The sequence below is a fragment of the Mercenaria mercenaria genome, chromosome 10 (genome assembly GCF_021730395.1).
Source record: "Mercenaria mercenaria strain notata chromosome 10, MADL_Memer_1, whole genome shotgun sequence".
Taxonomy (NCBI): Eukaryota; Metazoa; Mollusca; class Bivalvia; order Venerida; family Veneridae; genus Mercenaria; species Mercenaria mercenaria.
Genome location: NC_069370.1, coordinates 3,415,506 through 3,441,301, shown reverse-complemented (window position 1 = coordinate 3,441,301; position 25,796 = coordinate 3,415,506). Strand labels below are relative to the sequence as shown.

The following is a 25,796-nucleotide window of genomic DNA, read 5'->3' as shown; positions in this document are numbered from 1 at the left end:
TAAAAAATCTTTTAAAGTTTTGATGTGTTTTTTCATTATCTCTACTATTTTTTACGGGATTGCTGCAAACTTAAATAGTTGTTCCACAACCTCATCATATGGCACTAGGGCCATAACTCTGGCACCAATATTTCATGAATTTCGACAGGAAGAATTTTAAAGTTTTCCAATAAATATGTCTAAATAAACCATGTGACCCCCAGGGCAGGGCCATATTTGACCCTTGGGGGATAATTTGAACAATCCCGATATAAGACCACTAGACGATGCTATACACAAATTGAATCGGTTTCTGTGAAAATTGGAGAAGAGAACATTAAACCATCTAAATGTCTAAGAAATCTTGGTGCTTTTCTAGACTCCAAGATGAGCATGGAAAAACATATTAACTGTTTGTAGATCAGGATATGGACAGTTATGTCAAATAAGCCACATCAGGAAATATCTAAACACAGATGCTATAAAATCGCTAGTAAATTCTCGTCACTTCAGGCCTTGATTATTGCAATGCACTCATGTATTGTGTTCCGAAGTCCTCATTAAATAGACTTCAGAACACTGCAGCTCAAATCGTAACGAGAATATTGCGTTATGATCACATTACACCGGTCTTAAAAGAGCTGTATTGGATACCAGTTACTCACAGAGTGGACTTTAAGATTCTAGTTCACACATATAAAGCATTGCATAACCAATCACCGATCTATGTTAAAAACTTGCTAGAACTCTATCAGCCAGCAAGAAATTTGAGATCAAAGAACAACTAGTTGTTCCAAAAAGCAAAACTGTGAGGTACGGTGATCGTAGTTTTTCATCAGCTGCACCAAAGTTTTGGAATACTCTTCCGGCTACCATTAGAGATGCTAAAAGTTTGGATGCTTTCAAAAGATCATTAAAAACCCTTTTTCTTCAAGGTCTGTTGAGACTAACTTTGCACTGGAAAGCAAGCTGTTGTATGACTGTGCAACAGAAGTTATTTACTGTTTATTTTTCTTTAAAATATCTAGTATAATTATTTTGTAGTCAAACCTGCTTCTAGCTAACTAGCTCTGGTAATTTTAATGTTGAAATTTTTTTTAGCTCACCTGTCACAAATTAACAAGGTGAGCTTTTGTGATCGCGCGGTGTCCGTCGTCCGTCCGTCCATAAACTTTTGCTTGTGACCACTCTAGAGGTCACATTTTTCATGGGATCTTTATGAAAGTTGGTCAGAATGTTCATCTTGATGATATCTAGGTCAAGTTCGAAACTGGGTCACGTGCCATCAAAAACTAGGTCAGTAGGTCTAAAAATAGAAAAACCTTGTGACCTCTCTAGAGGCCATATATTTCACAAGATCTTCATGAAAATTGGTCAGAATGTTCACCTTGATGATATCTAGGTCAAGTTCGAAACTGGGTCACGTGCCATCAAAAACTAGGTCAGTAGGTCTAAAAATAGAAAAACCATATATTTCATAAGATCTTCATGAAAATTGGTCAGAACGTTCACCTTGATGATATCTAGGTCAAGTTCGAAAATGGGTCACGTGCCATCAAAAACTAGGTCAGTAGGCCAAAGAATAGAAAAACCTGGTGACCTGTCTAGAGGCCATATTTTTCATGGGATCTGTATGAAAGTTGGTCTGAATGTTCATCTTGATGATATCTAGGTCAAGTTCGAAAGTGGGTCACATGCCTTCAAAAACTAGGTCAGTAGGTCAAATAATAGAAAAACCTTGTGACCTCTCTAAAGGCCATATTTTTCACGGGATCTGTATGAAAATTGGTCTGAGTGTTCACCTTGATGATATCTAGGTCAAGTTCGAAACTGGGTCAACTGCGGTCAAAAACTAGGTCAGTAGGTCTAAAAATAGAAAAACCTTGTGACCTCTCTAGAGGCCATACTTGTGAATGGATCTTCATGAAAATTGGTCAGAATGTTCACCTTGATGACATCTAGGTCAGGTTTGAAACTGGGTCACGTGCCTTAAAAAACTAGGTCAGTAGGTCAAATAATAAAAAAAAACCTTGTGACCTCTCTAGAGGCCATACTTTTCATGGGATCTGTATGGAAGTTGGTCTGAATGTTCATCTTGATAATATCTAGACCAAGTTTGAAACTGGGTCATGTGCGGTAAAAAACTAGGTCAGTAGGTCTAAAATTATTTAAATCTTTTGACCTCTCTAGAGGCCATATTTTTCAATGGATCTTCATGAAAATTGATCTGAATGTTCACCTTGATGATATCTAGGTCAGTTTCGAAACCGGGTCACGTGCGGTCAAAAACTAGGCCAGTAGGTATAAAAATAGAAAAACCTTGTGACCGCTCTAGAGGCCATATTTTTCATGAGATCTTCATGAAAATTAGTGAGAATGTTCACCTTGATGATATCTAGGTAAAGTTTAAAACAGGGTCATGTACCTTCGAAAACTAGGTCAGTAGGTCAAATAATAGAAAAACCTTGTTACCTCTCTAGAAACCATATTTTTAAATGGATCTTCATGAAAATTGGTCAGAATTTTTATCTTGATAATACCTAGGTCAAGTTCAAAACTAAGTCACTATGTCAAATAATAGAAAAAACGACGTCATACTCAAAACTGGGTCATGTGGGAAGAGGTGAGCGATTCAGGACCATCATGGTCCCCTTGTTTAAATATATTTTTTGGGTTGTATTGTGTGCCGATATCATTCTGTGATATGTAGTTTGTACAGTGCTTTTGAACGTTTATTTTACAGATGAAAAGAGCGTTATAAAAATCTGGTAAATAATAATACCAAATATCAAAGCCCTAGGACTTGTGGTTTTGGACAAGATACTTAAAGTTTTTCCTTACGGTTGCCATGGCAACCAGAGTTCTGTATGGAATTCAATTCTTTGAACAAGTTTTAAAGAAGACAATCTATGGAACATCCTTGTGAAGTTTCATCAAAATTGGCGAGGTGGTTTAGGAGGAGATGCTATTTAAAGGAAAATCTTGATGGACGACACACAATCATTGACCACAATAGTTCACCCTTGAGCACTTCATGCTATTATCTGTCAACCAGAGTCTGCTATTATTTTGCTTGAAGATGCATTTTATGGTTCCAAAGCATCCTGTAGATTTGATGCTCATTACAAAATGCATATTTCATTGAAATAAAAGATAAAGAGCAAGACAAAATATCGGTTTACGTATTTTATTGACTAGCATTTATGTAACTAAACTTTTAACAAACTAAGGTAAAGAAAATTATCATTGAAGGAAATAATACGTTATTTCCATTTTACTTTTAAACTGCATGTTGTCTTGATTATGCACCATATTATGATTCCTATTTCCTACATATTTATAACTGAATATATGTATTGCCTAGTTTGCTTGTAACAACACTGACTACATAACAAGAAACGTCACTATTAAAGTGATAAATGCCCCTAAAGTTGAACACCTTTTGCCAAGGAGTTATGGCCCTTGACATTAACTCTTGTAGGTACAGACCTGGCAGTTGTGCACAAAACATATAAGCATTAATACAAGTGTGAAGTTTCTGTGAAATCCACTGAATCATTATATTTTTATAAAGCTATAGCATGGACAAAAAAGGTTTTCAGACACACAGACAAAGTCATGTGCAGAGAGTGTAATTTCTTTGTGTCTCCATTTAGTGGCATAAAATTTAAGTAATTGGAAAATGCTATGGTTTTTCAATTACATAACGGCCTTGTTTACATACTATATTTGTGCAAAACTCTTAATTTGTTTATTGACAACAATCACTTCCATTGGATTACCTCCCTTACCCATAAATCTGTATATAGTATGAAAGAGAACTTGCTTAAATAAGTACGAGATTAATAAAACAAAAACTTTAAATGTGCTGTGCCAAATTTCATCACATTTGATTTTCTTTATGTTTTGCAACTACCCTATCACATTTACATATTTAATGCTGTATTTTACATTAAATCTTTATTCAAAAGAAACTTCTGAACAACAATTACTTCCGCAGTAGTTGCACATGTTTGTCTAAACACCTTACTAACCATGTAATACTTGAATGTACTGTGCATTTTGCATCTCATAATTCAAGCTTTACCATGATTAAAATGAAACCTACAAATGTCATTATAAATGGTATTCGGAGCTCGATTTCTTTTTCAAATTAATCTACAGAAAATTCTACTTTTCTTCAATGTGTTTTCTTAACACAAATGTGTCTTAAGAGTTTGAAAAAGTCAGTTCAAAAGATTCTACATTCTGGAGAAAAAAAATATGGTCCTAACATGCGTAACTTCCTTAAAGTATTGAGGAAGAGTGATACATTAACAACAGTTATATACAAGTATAAGCAACCTTAACAATCCTTTAAAGATTTCTATGAATCAATCAAAGCGAAAGGTAGATATTTATGAAACAAATAATTCCTTAAAGCAATAAAATGTCATGGTGTCAAAACAAAGTTTAAAAACAAATGTCATGGTGTCATAACAAGTTCTACAACAGAACATAGTGGCTGCAGCACGAGATTCCCTGATGCCAATTATCGGTGAAATATTCCATTTACAAGATTTTTCACTCTAGAAATCACTTGCCAAACATCCATAAATATGGTCAAAATAAAATGATTAACATTTATTACATGATATTACTTAACAACAATTTGTAGTATTAATCTTTCTGCAAGAAATATAAAGATGTAAATATTTGAATTAAAACTGTACTATAAAAATCGTTTCCAAAATTCAAGTTAGCAATTATTACATGACTCCTTACAACTGTGTTTACTGGGATAAAAAGTAAAAAAAAAAAAAAAAGTAAAAATTAATTTCATTAGTTTTTCTAAAATATTCAGAACATCAAACTGTCGTTTTTTTTTTTCACATAACTATATTTTAAAACAAGCATGCATAATACACGTAACCTCATTGAACAGGAAAAAGTTGTAAAACATTCATAAAAATATAACCCTGCAAATCAACAAATAATTTTATTATAAAAGATAAACTGTAAAATGAACAAAATAATATTATCTACAAATAAACAATGACAATAAAAATCTATGATTAAGGAATGGAAATAATGTTATTTTTTATGTTTAATACACTTAAGTCATGATAAAAAATATTTCATTAAAATCCGGCTTTACTTATTAAACCTAACACCCAATTAAAGATCTTAAAAATACATAAAGCAGCAAGTTTATACATGTATGAAGACTATACTATTTAAGATCAAATCATTGTGTCTAAAAATTTACTGAAATGAATCATTAAAACGGATTATCTATTAAATTTATCTGTATACATATTACAGAAATTTATAATCAATGAAAATATTAATCTGACTTGTATACATATTACAGAGATTTATAATCAATGAAAATTTTTAAGAAAAAACTTAAGATTAATGTAACAAGTAAACATAAACACAATATTTGCAATGATAATGGCTGTTTAACCTTTAGCTTGCTAAATTTCTAAAACGGACTTGTCCATCATTCAATTTGGGCAGTACCACTTACTCTATTATTCAAATGGGTGTTCACTGAAAATTTACTAACTGAAAAGTGAACGGTGAAGTCCAAGATCAGCCTGCACAGACATACAGGCTTATGTTGGTCTGCACTGGTCGCAAAGGCAAAATCACTTGCTGCAAGCAGGCTAAAGGTTAAGTGTTTTCAGTAAAACTTTCAACAAATCAAACATGTACATAATCAGTCCAACCAAACATAATACATAAACCAGTCTAACCCTTACCATGCTAAATTTCTATTATGGACTGGACCATCTTCAAATTTGGGCAGTACCATTTATCATTTGAAGGGGTGTTTACTAAAAATTTACTGACTGAATAGCGAACAGTGCAGACCATGATCACACTGCATGGATGTGCAGGCTGATCTTGGTCTGCACTGGTCGCAAAGGCAGAATCATCTGCCGCCAGCAGGCTAAGGGTTAACAAATTCTATCAATTCCCCATATACTGTTGTTATTCTTCTACAAACACAGACACAATCAGTCCAACCTAATGCAATAACAAGTTTAACAAATTCTGCCAATATCCTAGTGGTGATGCTTCAGAGTCATTTACCTCTGTAAACATGTTCACCTATCGTTGTTACAAAGCCTTAATAACAACAGCTTTAGGAATGACAGCATGCTCAACAGTTTACAAAAAGTCCAGTGGAGAAACAAAAAAAAATTGAAAGAAGAAGGAACTTTTTCTATTTACATTAATGGTGAATGGTGGTATAGTAACATGAGGTTAAAGAAACTTGTCTGGATAAATACAATTTAAGAAACTGAAAGAGGATGCTGAATATAAACACATGAATACTTTTTGAAATCTAAGTGGGGAGCTTGTAATATGTGTGAGCGAAGGGGTAGGGGGAAGGATGAATATAAACATGTGTGTACTTTTTTTAACTTTATAAATCTGTGGGGAGCTTGTAATATGTGTGGGGGAGGGTGGGTGAATGCTAGAAGGGGCATGTATATCAAATATCAAAATAATATAGACAGACATAATAAAAATTACCCAAGAAAACATTATACCAAGCACAGCAAAAATCTAAGGTTTAATTTTTATCTTGAAGTCTGTATCCTGACAATCTTAACACATATTTTTTGCCTTCCCATATTTTTTACTTGACATTCTATTTTCATTTTTACAACAACTGCTGGCTGCCCTACAAATTCTTGTTAAGCAAGGATGGACAGGGCTTATTTCTTTGTATAGGCTGACCATGATGAAAGTAGGTGTAAGAAATGACAAACCTATGAACACAATTTAAATTTCGTCTATAAAGTGGGGATGAACAGTTTCTAGGTACCTGCTACAACCTACATAACAACAAAATATTTACAATATACTGTTCTGTTTGAAAACAGTTCATTTCCTGAGCTACTTCATTCTGTACAAAAATAAACTGTAAATGTTGGTGGCCCAACTAAGACAGAAAGTATATAGTATTACTGTTCAAGTTAAAATACTTATATTTTTATGTAATATGAACCAAAAAATAATCTTCCATGAACTGCTTAAGACTTGCAATCCAATGGATGAACACAAGTAATTATACTTTAACAGAAATCATTGAAATATTGCAATAAAAATAAGTGTTCAAGACCTAACAAAAACAGCATGGGTCAAATTCAGCCTTGGCTGTAAAAGGATGGTTGAAAATGTGTTTCTATGCATCTATCTGGAAAGAATGTGGGCATTTTTCAGTAAAAATGTGCATTCTTTCTACATTTAAAAGCAATCTTTGTGGTATATGAAGCAATGGAGCAGTGCCAATTTATTAAGAAAATATCATAAAACCTGATATTTAGAAAAAGTTTTTTAAACCTTTAAGAGCGTGAACTAATTAAAAAAAAATCTAACTGCTAACAAAATTAAATTTTCTAAACATCAATGTAACATTTTGTTAAATATTGTCAACTCCACAAAGCATGTCTTAAATAAAAAGAAAACTGAATTAATTTAGGATTTTCTTCAGATTATAAGTTCTATGTGTCAGAGTTGGATGCTGATAATGTATAAATTTTCTAGTTGAAGCAATGTGCAAGAAAGGTTTTGGCACAATATAAGTTTGACAGGGTTAAACTTACCCGTCACACATAAAATGTGATATGCTGAACTCGGCTCAATCCTAACACTTTCTTTTTACAAAACAGTGTAACAAATCCTATACATCTGCAATTTTCTTCTCTTTTTTAAACATTATACCACTGGCTACAATCATATTTGTTAAGAAATCTAAAATGTTTTATGCTTTACAGTTCAACCTATCAAATTCTACTGTGTGAATGCATTCCTATAACGTATTTTGTATCTAAAATGAAAAACAGAGAACATTTTAAGAAAACAGAGATGATTAAGATATTGTCTTGGGTATCTAATACAAGTTTATGTAAAAACAGATAAAATTTAATATGTTGCTACAAACAGGAAAAATGAACAGATTATTTGTTTCACATCATTTGTTACTTTACTATTCAATTAACTACCGGGCCCATATTCTTCAAAGTTTTTGGTCTTAAATTGTCTTACAGTTAAATATACTCAGTTTTCCATTTGCTATGTTTTTCCTAAATGATTTTACTTTTTAACGAAATATTTTTTTTACTGTTGTTATAATTTCAAAAATTTCCAAAAATGTATAAATGCATTGTTTAAAAAGTTAAGGCAACATGATTTTTTAGGAAATTTTAAATCCATTTAACATCTAAATTTCAGACTTAAAACTTTGGAAAATCTGGGTTCAATAATCAAACTTTCTATTCAATCAACAAATGGATTAGTACTAAATGTAACATACCTGATAACAGAGAGACAGCATAAAAGTATATTCAGACTGTGATATAGTGTGAAATTATTTATTTTTGAGAGCCTGAAATTTCATGGTTTTGGTTAAAATGGCTATTATGGATATGTCATTTTCTTCTTTTGAAGATATAGCAAATGGGAATTAGCTTGCTTGCTAGAATCCCATTTTGTGCATTGACCCAAACTCTCAAACTCGTAACTTGTAAGCTATGAAATTTTGTCGCCAGAAAATATCAATAATTTCACAGTATATACTTTAAAAGACAAACACAAGACTGTGGTATAAAATATAGTAAATTTACAGATAAAAATTATGCTCTACTTAAAAAGACTGACAAAAAAGGCATCTTTGTCCTTCAGAATTCATTTACATTAAATGTAAAGACACTTTTAAGATGTATGAAAGGTGATAACAAAGAAAGTATGTAGTCTTAAAAATAATCTCTCAACATGAAAAATAAAATAATGCAACAGTATGTTTTAGCCTAAATTTTTATAAAAAATATCTAAAATAATACTTGGTATTCAACCTATAGAAAAATATTACTAAGAAAAGGAAAAGAAGGGGATATAGGATCAATAAAAAAGCATTGCTTGTTGCTAAATTCTATACAACATTTAATAATCACCTTATTATAACTTAAGCAATGCCCCAGCAATACATTGTAAAATTATTTAATTTCGTGGCTTGATATTTCATAGTTTTCGCTAAAACAGCTATTTCCAGTGGATACAAATTTATGAAATTCAACTTTTGGTAATAAAATGAAACACGATTTTATTTTGTTCATTTGGATTTCATTTCCATGGACTAACAATTTATTGAAATTAATAAAAACTAGTCCCTCACGATGATTTTACAGTAATTTATCTTAAAAATACATTAAGAAGAAAATGTGAGTTTAAACCGATTTTCTTTCATTATCACAGAAATAGCTTGTTGCCATGGTAGTATTATCAAGAGCCTACATTTACTGTAACGTCCTCTATCTCTCTGGTACAGCCAGTGAGTCTCCACATGTGGATCTCCTTGGTAACAAGTCGTATGAGGAACTGTAACACAAAATATCAGGATTATTATCATAAGTGTATTTAACACAATGATGCTTAACTGAAGCTATTTTAACATGATATATTACATGCTAAAATATCAAATGACTTGCTAGTCAATAGTCAAATAGTTCTGACTATTGCCTGGCAGGTTATTCAATAAATACGTTATTACGTAAGGTCATGAATAAATTATCACATTATTTTTCAACTTTTACTTTAGTCTAACAAACATGTGTTAAGTACAGACAAGTCCTATAGCAATATGGACTGGTGAATTATATACCAAGCGCTTTAATAGAAGGAATCGAGGATTATATGAGCCGTGCCATGGGAAAACCAACATAGTGGCTTTGCGACCAGCATGGATCCAGACCAGCCTGCGCAGTCTGGTCAGGATCCATGCTGTTCGCTAACAGTTTCTCTAATAGCAACAGGCTTTGAAAGCGAACAGCACGGATGCGCAGGCTGGTCTGGATCCATGCTGGTCGCAAAGCCACTATGTTGGTTTTCTCATGGCACGGCTCATATACAGACATTTCGCTCCTTGAAAAATTTCAATAATACAGAAAAGGGGTTACAGTAACATTAAGTAAGAATTACAACAAGTAAGTACACATACCACCATAGCAAACACATCAGCAGCAATTAACATCCAGAAGACATTATTCCAGCCTGTAGGTGATATCACACCAGTCAACAGCGGCCCAATAGCAGCACCTGTAATAACAGTCTGCATGTTAACATATCTTTCCTTCACAAACACAATGTTTTTCCTACCTTTTTTTTTTACTACTAATACTGACTATATTTGGAAATATCGGAGAGAGAAATGCCTCAATGTACTGATTATCCAGAAATCTTACTGACCCCAACTTAACTGGAGTCTTCTACTAAACCAAATGCATTCATTTTGTCAGGTTTGTTCATAAGGTCCAAGCTGTCATATTGTTCTCCAGCTACGATTAACAACAGACAAATCAGCCAACATAACTTAAGCAAAACAATATACGCTCTATCATTTGAGCAAAACAATGTACCCCTTCAGACAGACATCAGCAAAACCATATACCACCCCTTCTTCAAAGAGAGACATAAAAAGTAAGTCTTAAAAGTTTTTATATGAGCCGCGCCATGAGAAAACCAACATAGTGGCTTTGCGACCAGCATGGATCCAGACCAGCCTGCGCATCCGCGCAGTCTGGTCAGGATCCATGCTGTTCGGTAACAGTTTCTCTAAATCCAATAGGCTTTGAAAGCGAACAGCATGGATCCTGACTAGACTGCGCGTATGCGCAGGCTGGTCTGGATCCATGCTGGTCGCAAAGCCACTATGTTGGTTTTCTCATGGCGCTGCTCATATGTACCTTTTCTCATGTTAAAACTAGAACTTTCACAAACTTAAGCTTATAATTAATTGTTGACTATAGAATCATTAAAACTCGAACTTTTACTGCAAATTAATGTCAAAATATTTTTTTCAGTATCAAGTTTCTGTCTGATTTGAGGAAATAAATGCACCAAAAATTCATATACCTACAGCTTTAATTTAACTTTATTGTTTAGCATGCTCATAACAGCATTTTTTTAAATCTATACTGTGAACATACCTATACTTTGGAATTTAAACAGTGAACATACCAATACTTTGGTATCTATACTGTGAACACACCTATACTTTGGAATCTAAACAGTGAACATACCAATACTTTGGGATCTATACAGTGAACACACCTATACTTTGGAATCTAAACAGTGAACATACCAATACTTTGGTATCTATACTGTGAACACACCTATACTTTGGAATTTAAACAGTGAACGTACCAATACTTTGTGATCTATACTGTGAACATACCTATACTTTGTGATCTATACTGTGAACGTACCAATACTTTGTGATCTATACTGTGAACGTACCTATACTTTGGTATCTATACTGTGAACGTACCAATACTTTGTGATCTATACTGTGAACGTACCTATACTTTGGTATCTATACTGTGAACGTACCAATACTTTGTGATCTATACTGTGAACGTACCAATACTTTGGTATCTATACTGTTAACATACCTATACTTTGGTATCTATACAGTGAACGTACCAATACTTTGGTATCTATACTGTTAACATACCTATACTTTGGTATCTATACAGTGAACGTACCAATACTTTGGTATCTATACTGTGAACATACATATGCTTTGGAATTTAAACAGTGAACGTACCAATACTTTGGTATCTATACTGTGAACATACCTATACTTTGGGATCTATACTGTGAACATACCAATACTTTGGTATCTATACTGTGAACATACCTATACTTTGGGATCTATACTGTGAACATACCAATACTTTGGAATCTATACTGTGAACATACCAATACTTTGGGATCTATACTGTGAACATACCTTTACTTTGGAATCTAAACAGTGAACATACCAATACTTTGAAATCTATATTATGAACAAACCAATATTTAGAATCTAGGGTGTACATACCAATACTTCCAGTTCCGTCAATGATGGCAGTGACTGTGGCAAGAGCTTTAGAGTTTCCCTGAAGACTTTTGTGAGTTCCGAGATCAGCGCTGACTGCAGTAGTGATCAAAGCATAGGGACCATTGACGAAGAAACCACAGACTAACAATAAACCTATAAACAGGAAAATATAAAATTACCAAAAAAGGAAATATCATTATGCAAAAGCACTTCTGAACATCAAAATTATAGCTTTACGTGTTTTGAAGACACACATTTTTATATGATATCTTGCAAACCATAGCAGATTGTATAGAGATTTATCACACATACTGAAACAATTAGAATAATCAAACAGATCATGTACATGGCAATTGATACAAGGTTACTAATAATGCCATAAATCGTCCCGTACATCAGTTTACAGAACAGCAGTGGTAACTTCAACTTAATAATTATGTAACAGACATATTGAGAAAGTATCAAAAAGAACTATAATTCAGTATTACGTAGCAGGCAAGAAAAATGAGAATTCAGTGACCATGGTCTGGGAATGCTATCCCCATCTTTACAGCCTCAGTGACTGAGCTGCTTACACATTCCTCCCCAAAAGATAAATGAAGTTTGAAAGCGTGACACACTTTCCCAAAGAACAAAATTCTCAAACAGATATATAAACTTTATGAATACAGGCATCATAGGAATAACCCTTACCCTGCTAAATTTCTATAATGAACTTGTCCATCTTTCAATTTGGACAGTACCATTAACTGTTAAACGGGAAGCATACCAAAAGTTACTGACTGAATGGAGAACAGTGCAGATCATGATCAGACTGCATGGTCACAAAGGCATAATCAATCGTGTTCAGCATGATAAGGGTTAACCAAGTATTGCAGTCATGGCACAAAATATCACAGTGTGAGACTAATATGCATTCAAACTTGGGCTCATACCTGGGACCACAGAGATTATTATGTAACAAATAAGGAGTTCATTAACACAGTAATTCACAACTTACCTACACTGTGTGCGTAATTAATACTACCATATTCATTGTACACAAACATCTGAAAATATAAAACAAAACAGTTTTGAATCCTTTTTTGCAGATTTTAAATGAACTACTTAAAGAATGGTTTAGTTGCAGTTGTGCAGTTGTTAACCTTCTTTTGTTTTTGTAGGGATTTGAAGTCAAACAAGAGGGCCATGAAGGCCCTGTATCGCTCACCTGACCTATTGACCTAAAGATCATCAAGATTAACATTCTGACCAAGTTTCATTGAGATATGGTCATAAATGTGGCCTCTAAATTGTTAACTAGCTATTCCTTTGATCTGACCCCGTGACCTAGTTTTTGACTCGACATGACCCAGATTCGAACTTGACCTAAAGATCATCAAGTTTAACATTCTGACTAAGTTTCATGAAGATACAGTCATAAATGTGGCCTCTACAGTGTTAACAAGCTTTTCCTTTGATATGATCTAGTGACCTAGTTTTTGACCCCACCTGACCCAGATTTTAACTTGACCTAAAGATCATCAAGATTAACATTCTGACCAAGTTTCATTAAGATATGGTCATAAATGTGGCCTCTAAAATGTTAACTAGCTTTTCCTTTGATTTGACCTGGTGACCTAGTTTTTGACCCGACATGACCCAGATTCAAACTGGACCTTGAGATCATCAAGATTAACATTCTGACTAAGTTTCATGAAGATACAGTCACAAATATGGCCTCTAGAGTGTTAACAAGCTTTTCCTTTGATTTGACCTGGTGACCTAGTTTTTTTACCCCACTTAACCCAGATTTGAACTTGAGCTACAGACATCCCAACTCTCCCGATCCGATCGGGTTTCTCCCGATTCTGGTTGTAAAACCCGATCACCCCGATCAGAAGTCTCAATCTCCCGATTAAAAAAAAACCAACAAAACAACATAAACACACAAAAATTATGAAATAATCCACTTCTTTGCGCCTATCTGATACTGTAACACTACTGACGAGTCTGTAAACAACAGCTTTCGGATATTTTCGCACCTTATTCTACCCGTGCTGATTATTGTTTATAACACGATTTAACAAAGCCAGGTGTTGATTAATGTGTCACAATTGAAATTAAAATCCAGACATTAGATATCTAATTAAATTCAATCAAATTTAGATTAGAAATTATACTGGCTTTACCTTTTTCTGTAACTTTTTGAAATCGAAAGTAGATGGTCGACGAGTCAACCTGCTAGGTTTTAAAAAACATTTCTCTTAAAATCATTTTGATAAGAGGAAATGTCATGGTAAATTTTAATATCACTTACTATCAAATGCTGTTAAACTGTCTTTGCATCATAACAATTTGTCAAACACAACATTTTAACTGGAGATTTAGGCAAATCTACGAAAGTGTAACAATACCCGGACATTCAATTTTGGATAACAGGATTTTGATCAATAAAAGTATTTGAGCCAGGGGTTTTAAATTCTGGTTGACAGGGATGAGAATCAAACAGTAAATTTTCTATTGCTTGAACTTTTATTCTTTTAGCTATATACATTTTGTTTTTACAGTTCTAACAGCTGTACTGTTTGTCATGTAAAATTCACCTGGGGAGTCTTCTTTCCAACAAAAGAAATAAAAGTGCAGGTTTAATTATCAGTGGTGTTTTGAATTTAGACATAGTGCTTAAAGTGCCATAACTATTTAATTTTGCACAGAAGGCTTCATGTATTATTGTTCCAAAACATTAAAAATGCATGAATAATAAGATATAGACAAGTGAATTTTTTTAAGACCAGTGATTTTATAAGGGCAAATAAGTTTATATTATCATTAGATTTCTTAAAAGCTTCGTTATCATGAACATTATTACCGCGGTATAAAATCTCCCACTTGAACACCTCAATCTCCCACTTTGGAAAGCAAAAACTCCCACTTGGCATTCAGAAAAAGTTGGGATGTCTGGAGCCATAGATCATCAAGATTAACATTTTGACCAAGTTTCATTAAGATATGGTCATAAATGTGGCCTCTACAGTGTAAACTAATTTTTCCTTTGATTTGACCTGGTGACCTAGTTTTTGATCTTACATGACCCAGATTCAAACTGAACCTTAAGATCATCAATATTAACATTCTGACGAAGTTTCATGAAGATACAGTCATAAATGCGGCCTCTACAGTGTTAACAAGCTTTTCCTTTGATTTGACCTTGTGACCTAGTTTTTGACCCCAGATGACCAAATATTGAACTCGTCCAATACTTTATTGAGGATAATACTCTGATCAAGTTTCATAAAGATTGGACAAAAATTGTAACCTCTAGAGTGTTAACAAGCTTTTCCGTTGATTTGACCTGGCGACCTAATTTTTGACCCCAGATTACCCAATATCGAACTCGTCCTAGATTTTATTAAGGGTAACATTCTGACCAAGTTTCATTAAGATTGGGCCAAAAATGTGACCTCTAGAATGTTAACAAGCTTTTCCTTTGATTTGACCTGGTGACCTAGTTTTTGACCCCAGATGACCCAAATATCGAACTCGTCCAAGATTTTATTGAGGGTAACATTTTGACCAAGTTTCATTAAGATTGGGCCAAAATTGTGACCTCTAGAGTGTTAACAAGCTTTTCCTTTGATTTGACCTGGTGACCTAGTTTTTGATCCCAGATGACCCAATATCGAACTCGTCCAAGATTTTATTGAGGGTAACATTCTGACCAAGTTTCATTAAGATTGGGCCAAAAATGTGACCTCTAGAGTGTTAACAGTCAAATTGTTGACGACGGACGGACGGACGACGACGGACGACGGACACAGGGCGATCACTAAAGCTCACCTTTGAGCACTTCGTGCTCAGGTGAGCTAAAAAATTCAATGGTAGAAAGACCCAAGAACACCCTCCTGTCATTACCTCAGGTACCGGCATGCACCATTATTAAAGCTTAAACTATTAACCTGCTACAGGCCAACTGGATTAGCTTCCTATCAAATTAAACAAGTTCTATACTAGGCCAGGTTAACAGCTTTGGGAATGAAACTGATCAGTCGAATTTCTAGCCTTAGGGTATACGCTTGGGCTCGATATTGACTGAAGTACAGGTGGTTGTACTTACCATAGGTGCTGCTAATGTCAGCATAACCACACAGGTAGATGCACGACCACGGGTAAAATCAGATACCAAACCAGCTATTATTCCTCCTGTAATATAAAAGTAAATTTGTACAAATCAGGTCTTACTACACATTTAGTTAAACAGCCATTTTATAATTCTCTAAATAACATTTTCAAAACACGCTACCCCACTCCTTCCCCGACCTCTTCCTCCATACTCACCCCTCCGAATTCTCCCTCCCCTCCCCTCTCTGATCTCTCTCACCCTCCTCCATCTCCTCCTCAAAATGTTATATTTTAGTCTGTTCAGAAATATCTAATACAGAATTTTGAGATAATTTCTCAACTGCTACCAGAAAGCATCACTGTGAATTACATCCATATAAAGTTGTAATTTTTCAAATTATAAACTGGAGTAATTCTAGAAAATATTTAAACTCTCTGAAAATCATAAAGAAATTGATTTATACATATGTTTAATATTAAAGTACATGTCAACTGTACTTGTCTATAAAACGTGAACTATGTGGGATATATGTATTGGCACAGATGTGAAAAAAATCTATAAATAACATTAATTGAATATTCATTACATAATTCAGTTGTTTGTAAAGAAACATCTGTCCAATACTTCTTGCTCAGCTGACCTTTAATAAAGAAACTCATTTTTTTTTCCTGATTTTGATTATCCATGAGAAAATCTCATCCTTGGTGCTTAACTATTGAACTGTAAATACAGCAGTGTGAGGTGACATACTGACAGATAAACTTACCTACTATACCACCAACATCAAACAACGTGGAGAGATCACCCGCGACTTCGGCATCGTAACTAGCTGTAATAACACACCAATACGTTATAAATACTGTTTAACCTTTAGCCTGCTAAATTTCTACAATGAACTTGTCCATCTTTCAATTTGGACAGTACCATTAACTGTTGTAAGGGGTGCTTACCAAAAAGATACTGATTGAATAGCGAACAATGCAGATCATGATCAGACTGCACAGATGTGCAGACTGGTCATGATCTACACTGGTCGCAAAGGCAGAATCAGTTGTGTCCAGCATGGTAAGGGTTAAAAGCAATTTAGTCAAGACTGATCAATATAATTTTGTTACAATGCAATTCTGACAGATCTTTTGTTGGATTTAACGTCACACCGACACATGATAGGTCATATGGCGACTCTCCAGCTTTAATGGTGCGGGAAGACCCCAAGTGCCCCTCCGTGCATTATTTCATCACGAGCATATGACAGATCTAATGTCACATTTACTTAAGTTTGAATTTTTTTATTTTCGCCTATGAAGAAGATTTTAAAACTTGCATGAATCTCTTACAAAACCATTCCCTGGGAAGAAAAGTATTAATGTCAAGTAAAGTAGTGACTATGATAAGCTTACAACCTCCAAGACCAACATTTTATAAAATGCTTATTTCTCTTCTTGCATGTATCAGAGTCTTAAAACCCTGGCAATTATCATAAGCCATCCCTGACTGATATGAAAGTTCAAGTTCTAAAAACACAACACCTAAAGGAATTTAAATACAATGGATTTCGGATATTTGAATAACCCAGGCCCTTCCCCAGCCGCATAAGGCGCCGCGCTACCGCGGCGCTTAAAACACGAAATACAGCTTCCCGCAGCGCTTAAATATCCCGCGCGGTGCCTCAATTATTAGCGCGGCGTCTTTAATCAGTAAGCGATTTCATCCCCGTGAGATACCTCATGTGTAGTGTATATGTAATTTCCCTCTTGACATGCCTCGACGATTTTTTTGATCAGCAAATTACGTCGCGGCGAGTGCACACAGGTAATGAGAATCAATGAAGTGTTCAAATTAATTGATAAATAGTATGGAACTTGCTTAAGCGGCCAGCTGATTACCAAGCACGTGAAAAGTGCCCTAGATTTCTCCGCGCAAAATTTAAATTAGACCGTTGTTTAGTATAATAACAAGTATATATCAATGCAGTTTGATTCTACTGTAATTTATACTAAAAAATGCACAAATTTTAATGAATATCGAAAGTAAAAGTACGTTTAGAATGTCCGTTCACGAGTCGTTATTACTCCCGATGTCGTATGCAATTTTTCCATATTTCCTTCCAAAAAAGCTGACAGTCGGTGTATTTTTTACAATGAGAAACATCAAAATTTGAGGAACTATCTCTGGTTTACCCTAGTAGGTCATGTAACTGAGTAAAAACTACTTTCAGACAACATTCCGAAAGTGTACCAGTATCCGGATAGTATATTTTGGTTATGCGTTTTAGTAAACTTTAACCTGACTGTAATAGCACTTTTCTGTTAATGAAATATTGATGAAAGACCTGATCAATACAACATGACTTTTGATAATTATTAGTTTACAATGTGACCTGAAACAGGCCTTTAACTATGTTGTTTACAACATGATCTTGGTTTCAAGATTAAGCTAATATATTAACGCCCTCCACTATTTCATATTCATATGAATAAGTTGACATTCTTGGTGACATTTTTTAAGAGAAATGCTTGAATGCTTTAACCTAAACTATAAAGTAAGTAAAAAGCCTTTGTAAACTTTGTTACTGGTTTTGGGAAGATTTACCGCTTAAATTTATTCTGTGACATTTCCTTTAAGTGTGCAATAAAGATAAATGGAATACATATTAACTATAGACATCTAGAAATGCAACTACTGCTATGATAACTTTCAGGTCGAAAAGAGCACCCTGCCCCTTTCGGACATCACTCTGTCCCTTTTTGGCAGCACCCTGTCCTTTTTGAGCTCTAGAAATAACACTATATGATATATTGATGGTTATATCATTATGTGAAAATGTAGAAGTAATGAAATACATGTTGTTGTGTTTTTTTGCATATGGTATACTTAAAAAAGCACTATTTGGGTTCGATTTAAAAAAAAAAAAAACGAACACCGGAGGGGATACCCCTCCCGCACCCACCCCTTATCCCGCCATACAGACTTTACCCCAGCGCCTTAGAAAATTTCTGGGGAAGGGCCTGTAACCTATTTGTCAGTACAAAATATTCAAATAACAGGAATATTCAAATACAAGGTACTTACTTTTATATGATATATATTTTGGCAGCCAAAATAGGAATGTGTAACTGACAAGTTTGGCAAAAAATAAACACAATGAGAATTCTATCACACCCTGAAAGGCAAAGACAAAAACATAAATATGATGAAAATTCACAGGACACATATGTATTTCTAAAAGAGATATGCCTCTGCATATTTATATTAACACAAAATTTTGCGAGTTTTTTTTTTAATTCATCAGTACTTGTACATAAAATGTAAAATACAGTGTTTCTATAAATAAAATTCATGTGGTCTGGAAAATATGCTGAAAATCTTAATACTGCGTTAGACACACAGTAAATATCTGGCCCAAAGAACTGCTATATTGAAGGAACAATTTGAAATTTATTTATTTATTCGGGTTTTACGGCGCACCAACACAATATAGGTTATATGGCGCCAAACAGGACTACAAATTTTGGTTTCACATCTCATTAACATGAGGTATGGAATCAAAATTTGCATACCTGCTGGAATCACAGAGTTACAGCAAAACCAAGTGTTAAGACCCTATTAGTTGCCTCATGATGATGCAAGGGTAAGGCAGTGGTTCCAATTCTCTTCATACACAGATCCTCCCAGAACCACATGGGGCAAAGGGAAGAAAATATGAACTTACAGGTATTAACAATGCTCTGTATAGAGAAATGGCTTCATCTTCTTTGTGCTCATCTTCTCTTTTCTTAATCAAAGATTGTGCCTGAAATTATCAATCAAATATATTAATTGACAAACATATTAATTGTACAACATACTGATTTCTGTAAAACCATTTAATTACCTTGAGAAAAACTTTACCTTGACATAAAATTTAACATTATGTGCAAATACAGCTGACTCATGGTGGTTGTGATTTTGCAGATTTCATAGTTCATCTGATTTGTTTATTCGAAGATTGAAGCAACCACAATATCCTTGAAAAGTAGCCCTATATGAAAACTATTTGTTTCATAAAGTAGGTTTACCTTCAGCCTACTGGTGGCAAGTGTTTCACCTTTAGCCTGCTGGTGGTAAGTGTTTTGCCTTTGCCACCAGTGCAGACCAAGATCAGTCTGCATGTCCGTGCAGGCTGATCATTGATCATGGTCTGCACTGTTCGCTATTCATTCAATAAATTTTCAGTGAACACCCCTTTGAATAACAAGTGACACTGCCAAATTGAATGATGGACTAGTCCATTTTAAAAATTTAGCAGGGTTAAGGAAATTACACAAAATGTTTTAGAAAAATGAAACTAAAGAAACATCTATACTTCAAAGTGTTATCTTAAATTTAAAGACTTTCCTCAACTGTAATGAAATTAACCTTTTTATCAATTTTAGCCAACATTTTCTTGTAAATCTGAAATTGCTGAAGTCCTTGTACAGTCTTTCAAATGTTTAAATGATGCTAAAACTTCCTTTTACATAAACATAAGTTTCGGAAAAATCTAAAAAAGCGTTCTATGTCTATTGCTAAAATTGTCTGCAAATAACAAAGTTAGGTACTATGACAAAGCACTAGCAACCTAAAAGCATACTTACTTACATTTTTTAGTGAAATTGTTTCCTTTTTAATTTTGTTACAACATTCATTATTAGTGTATCTTTCCGTAATATCTAAAAATATTCTAAGCTCTTAAAAGCTTGTGCTAATGGATGAAATACCGTATATTGCGATAAAGATTCCAAAATGGTTTCAAACTACATTTTCAATACTCGAAATATTTTTGCAATGATGTGCATCATGCATGGAGCCACTAGACAGAGGATCACTAAGTTAAAAGTCTAGTCTGAAAGCTCTAGATTATATGTACACTGCATTTTGGCAGTATCTGTATATTGCTACATGTACTTTTTGACTAGCTATATAATGTTAACAATTTAGTATTTATCTATACTTTAACAAAAAATATAAATGTTTAAAAGCACTAAAACTAAATCAACACTAAATCCAGCCATTACTCTCTGATTCACAACTTTTTGTCAGCTGTTAAAAAATTTCTTTCTCATCGAAGTGGTAATGTTCGTGACATGACAAATATTTTACATATATATTATATATAATAGCGCAAATAATAAATATCTTTTTATGGTTATATTCTTTATGAAAGAAATACCAATCCAAAATTATTAAGTCTGAGTCAGTTTCTCACATCTTGGCCAAAAGAAATTGAACATAATTTTACAGCAAGTGTTGACAATTTGCTTCGAAATTCATGCTTTTTTTTATGTAAAACATTCCCTACAACAGCATTTTACCATACATTTTGTTGAGAAATGGAAAAATAAAACACTGCAAAAAGATGTAAATCAAAGAAAGATAGCAAAATAAACCACAACCAGAATATAAGTACCGCCACCTATGTATAAAACTACCTTCACAGGCAATCCTTTATCAGTTAGCTGTGCTGCATGTAAACTTGCCCCACCCTGATGTTTATCTTGAACTTGTCCATTACTCAAATTTGTTCCATATTGAGCTTTCCCATTGCTCAAATTAGTCAAATCAACTTTTTCACCATTAAAATAAACGGAATCGCAGCTTAGATCTACTTTTACTTCACTTAAATCTATCTTTTTCACATCTGATTCACTTTCACTAAAAGCATGGTTAATTTTTCCATCAGGGTGGGGTTTAACAGGGGCTTGCTGATTTTTTAGTACAGTGTCAGTTGTTTCAGGGTCCATTTGCTGTAGAAAATTCAAACAAGTCATGCTATCATGCTAAGTATGTTAAATATTAGTAAATGATTGATCCAGTTATCAACAAAACTGATCTATCACACCAAGGTGGTGACATTTCCAGAATGGTTTGCTTAACTGAAAATTGAAATGGGATTTAAACTGGACTATAGCTTTAAAATAGCATAAATTTTTTTCTGGCCATTCACTATATTTAATAATATCTTAGTGAAAAGCAGACTGGACACAGGAAAGTTTTATTATTATACTTGTACTGAAGTTGAGAAGTGCAACTATTATAAGTTTTATTACAAGTTGTGTGGTCACAGATCTGACACAGCATATACTACTGATAAAGCTAACTGGCCTCTTTTGTTCCAAACCATGGCCCACTGATTATACCCAAAATATTCTTTTCCCATTATTACTTTACAGTATAATTTAAATCTATTTTTGGAAATGTCACATCAAATTAGTTTTCAAACAACAGAAACAAGAATTATTACTCTACAAAACAACACAAAACATGTGCAAAATAAGTATACAAACAAAAAGAAAAGCAATATAATTAATTTTGTAATGAAAGTAAGATTGTTGAGTTAGTGTATCATGCAAGAGTAAGAAAAAAAGAGCAGGATGGTTTACCTCTTCTCCATCTTCATCTCCATGGTGAACAGGTTTGTTACAGCCAACAGTTGACGGCTCTAAAAACAGAACGTCAAGATGAAACATTTCTCAATATCACCAAGCAACATAGTTACACTGTTATTGTTAAAATCATAAGTGAAACTTAAGACCTTCATGGCAAAGTGGTGTCTGTTGAGATGGATTTTAAAGTCAGGCTGACAGTATTTATAACTGCACCAAAAAATGAAAATACTGGTACAAGACTTTTCATATCATAAGGTACAATAACAATGTAACTAAGAAGATTACTGAGCCATTCACCAATCAGCATCTTAGGAAAAGCCTGGGTAAAAAAATAACTGAAATAGGAGGTCTGTCTCAAAATGTAACCAATGCAATGGTCAGTTTCAAAATTGAGCTAAGAAGCATCCAATCTGATGCTAGATTTGTAAGACCAAGCAGCATCGTAGACTAGATACTTCTTTCTGACCAAAGTGACTATGACTAATGTCTACATTATATACTGTAAAATCATTTAATTTTGTGGGCAGAAAATTTCGTGGTTTTGGTCTAAACGGCAATTTTGTGGGGATACGAATTCGTGAATTTCAACTTCTGAAAATAAAATGAATGGACATTTTACTTGTTCGTTGCAATTAAATTTGTGGATTGACTCAACCATGAAATCCACGAAAATTAGTCCCCCACGAATATTAATGATTTCACAGTAGTGTCTGGAAAATGTATAGTACTATCTTTCTTAGATGGCATACTTATACCAGAGTTAAAAATGTGGCTTTTATGATGATGAGCTCATCTAAAAAAACTAAATTCCAGTGACTGAATGGTTGCTATCCCAGAAATAAAACAAATTCATACAAATACCTGTGTCATAATTATAGAGTTAAAATTGAAGGACGTACCTGGTACGAGAAAGAAGAACACAACAACCCCTAAGGAGGCTATAATGATTCCAGGAACAACAAAAGACCAGCCCCATGCATGATTCACCCAGATTCCAGCTATCAGAGAACCTAAAATGTTGCCTACTGATGTATGCGAGTTCCATATTCCCATGATCAAGCCACGTCTGAAAATAAAACAAAAATATCATCTGCTGACCTTTTTGAAAATAAACAGACTTGCAATCAATGAAAGGGATATGTTAACATTTTACTACTGAAACAATTTTATCTGTTATATGCAACAATGAAATATTTCCACAGAATTTTAGGATTACTAAATATGCTGTGTACTACAGGAAATAGTAAAGCAGTGTTTGAACAGGGAATGGTATCAAGTTTTATCCGCAATAACATCTTTTTAGTCACTATCAAATGTAGAACAAGAGCTGTCTCCATAGGATGACACATGCCCCCGATGGCACTTTGAATGAATAGTTATGGCCGATGTTAGAGTTTAGGACCTTTGACCTACGGAGTTGGGTCTTGCGCGCGACACGTCGACTTACTGTGTCACACATTCATGCGTAGTTATTTTAAAATCCATGCATGAATGACAAAGATATGGACCGGACACACCCATCAATGCACTATCATGAAAAATGACCTTTAACGTCTAAGTGTGACCTTGACCTTTGAGCTACGGACCTGGGTCTTGCGCACGACATGTCATCTTACTGTGGTACACATTCATGCAAAGTTATTTGAAAATCCATCCATCGATGACAAAGATATGAACCGGACACGCCCATCAATGCACTATCCTTTAATGTCTAAGTGTGACCTTGACCTTTGAGCTACGGACCTGGGTCTTGTGCGCGACACGTCGTCTTACTGTGGTACACATTCATGCCAAGTTATTTGAAAATCCATCCATCGATGACAAAGATATGGACCGGACACGCCCATCAATGCACTATCCTTTAATGTCTAAGTGTGACCTTGACCTTTGAGCTACGGACCTGGGTCTTGCGTGCGACACGTCGTCTTACTGTGGTACACATTCATGCCAAGTTATTTGAAAATCCATCCATCGATGACAAAGATATGGACCGGACACGCCCATCAATGCACTATCCTTTAATGTCTAAGTGTGACCTTGACCTTTGAGCTACGGACCTGGGTCTTGTGCGCGACATGTTGTCTTACTGTGGTACACATTCATGCCAAGTTATTTGAAAATCCATCCATCGATGACAAAGATATGGACCGGACACGAAACTTGCGGACAGACTGACAGACCGACAGACAGACGGACCGACAGACTGACGGATCGACAGACGGTTCAAAAACTATATGCCTCCCTTCGGGGGCATAAAAAGAGTTAGTCATGCTGTTACTTTGGTATGAAAATTCGGAAATTTACCTGTATTTTGTGCCATACACATTTTTTTTACACCTATATGAACAATACTGACTTACCATTTTGACATCTAATTTTAACTATTTTTTTTTTTTTTAAATGTTCATGTTGAACTGGAGGCAGGTCCCTTTAACTTGGCCTGATTTCTCTTTCTAAACTTATAGTAAAGCAGAGCAAAATTACTACAATATGTGAGAAGTTTATCTCCCATCATTGTGAAATGAAACAGGTATAAGGCAGAAGTATACTTACTTCCCTTTACCATACCAGTTGCCAACGCAGGTGACTACGCTAGGCCAGCCTGTGGATTGTACTAGACCACCTATCACCTGAAACATAATTATACACATGTACATAAAACAATATAGTATTTACAAATATTTGGCTACAAGTATGTACAATATTTATTACAGCAACATGAATCAATAACAGTTCACTGTGAAATCATTTGATTTTGTAGCCACGAAATTTTGAGGCTTTGGTTTTGCTAAAAAATGGCAAGTTTGTGAGAGTACGATTTTGTGGATTTCAAATAGTTACAACAGAATAAAGGGAATATCATGCATTTTTTGAGATATAATTTCATCGACTGACTCAACTGCAAAAGCCACAAAAACAAGTCCCCCTTGAATAACAATGATTTCTCAGTACTACTCCCACACGATAATTTAAACAACAGCATGTTTATATTATTGTTCGATTGTTATGGTTCTCACACATCGTTGAACTCAAAAAGGTTGTCAATGATAGAAGTTAAGTGCATACTGTAATGTTATACAAACATATTTTCTGTATTGAAACGTTTTAAAGAAGAAAAATCATAATTATCAAACATGTTATCGTTTGAGTTATCGTGCGGGTTTTATATTTTGAATCTGAAATTACCTAGTGTTTGATCTACAATTTCTGTAACAAGGTTTTGCCTTTATTTCTCTTTAAATACAAGACAAAAAACATATAGGTCTTACATTATTCTAAAGAAGTCTGAGGGTGGTAAAAGGAACATCTAAATATTCAAAATCTCCATTTCTTCTGAATTTATCTTCAAAAACCAATTCTGATAGGGTATTTTAAATAATTTATTGCGAATTTCAGCAAAGTCTTAAAATTTCAATTTTGACTTAACTGT

The 25,796-nt window shown here is 34.2% G+C and overlaps 1 protein-coding gene across 2 annotated transcripts in view; it reads right to left on the bottom strand.

Moving 5' to 3' along the window:
* Window positions 1-3,150: 3,150 nt before the first annotated feature.
* The window catches only part of LOC123559893 (glucose-6-phosphate exchanger SLC37A2-like), a 43,253-nt gene continuing 20,607 nt past the window's right edge, over window positions 3,151-25,796 (bottom strand). The window contains exons 6-18 of one of the 2 annotated variants that reach the window (XM_053552169.1): window positions 24,920-24,996; window positions 23,266-23,432; window positions 22,361-22,419; window positions 21,410-21,724; window positions 19,672-19,752; window positions 19,032-19,122; window positions 16,726-16,788; window positions 15,954-16,039; window positions 12,858-12,906; window positions 11,858-12,010; window positions 9,974-10,071; window positions 9,271-9,354; window positions 3,151-7,807 (exon numbers count right to left, since the gene is read on the bottom strand). In XM_053552169.1, coding sequence (XP_053408144.1) covers window positions 7,790-7,807; window positions 9,271-9,354; window positions 9,974-10,071; window positions 11,858-12,010; window positions 12,858-12,906; window positions 15,954-16,039; window positions 16,726-16,788; window positions 19,032-19,122; window positions 19,672-19,752; window positions 21,410-21,724; window positions 22,361-22,419; window positions 23,266-23,432; window positions 24,920-24,996 — 1,341 coding nt within the window. In that variant the 3' untranslated portion in view covers window positions 3,151-7,789. The remainder of the gene's footprint in view (window positions 7,808-9,270; window positions 9,355-9,973; window positions 10,072-11,857; window positions 12,011-12,857; window positions 12,907-15,953; window positions 16,040-16,725; window positions 16,789-19,031; window positions 19,123-19,671; window positions 19,753-21,409; window positions 21,725-22,360; window positions 22,420-23,265; window positions 23,433-24,919; window positions 24,997-25,796) is intronic. The other variant, XM_053552170.1, reaches the window with a different exon arrangement.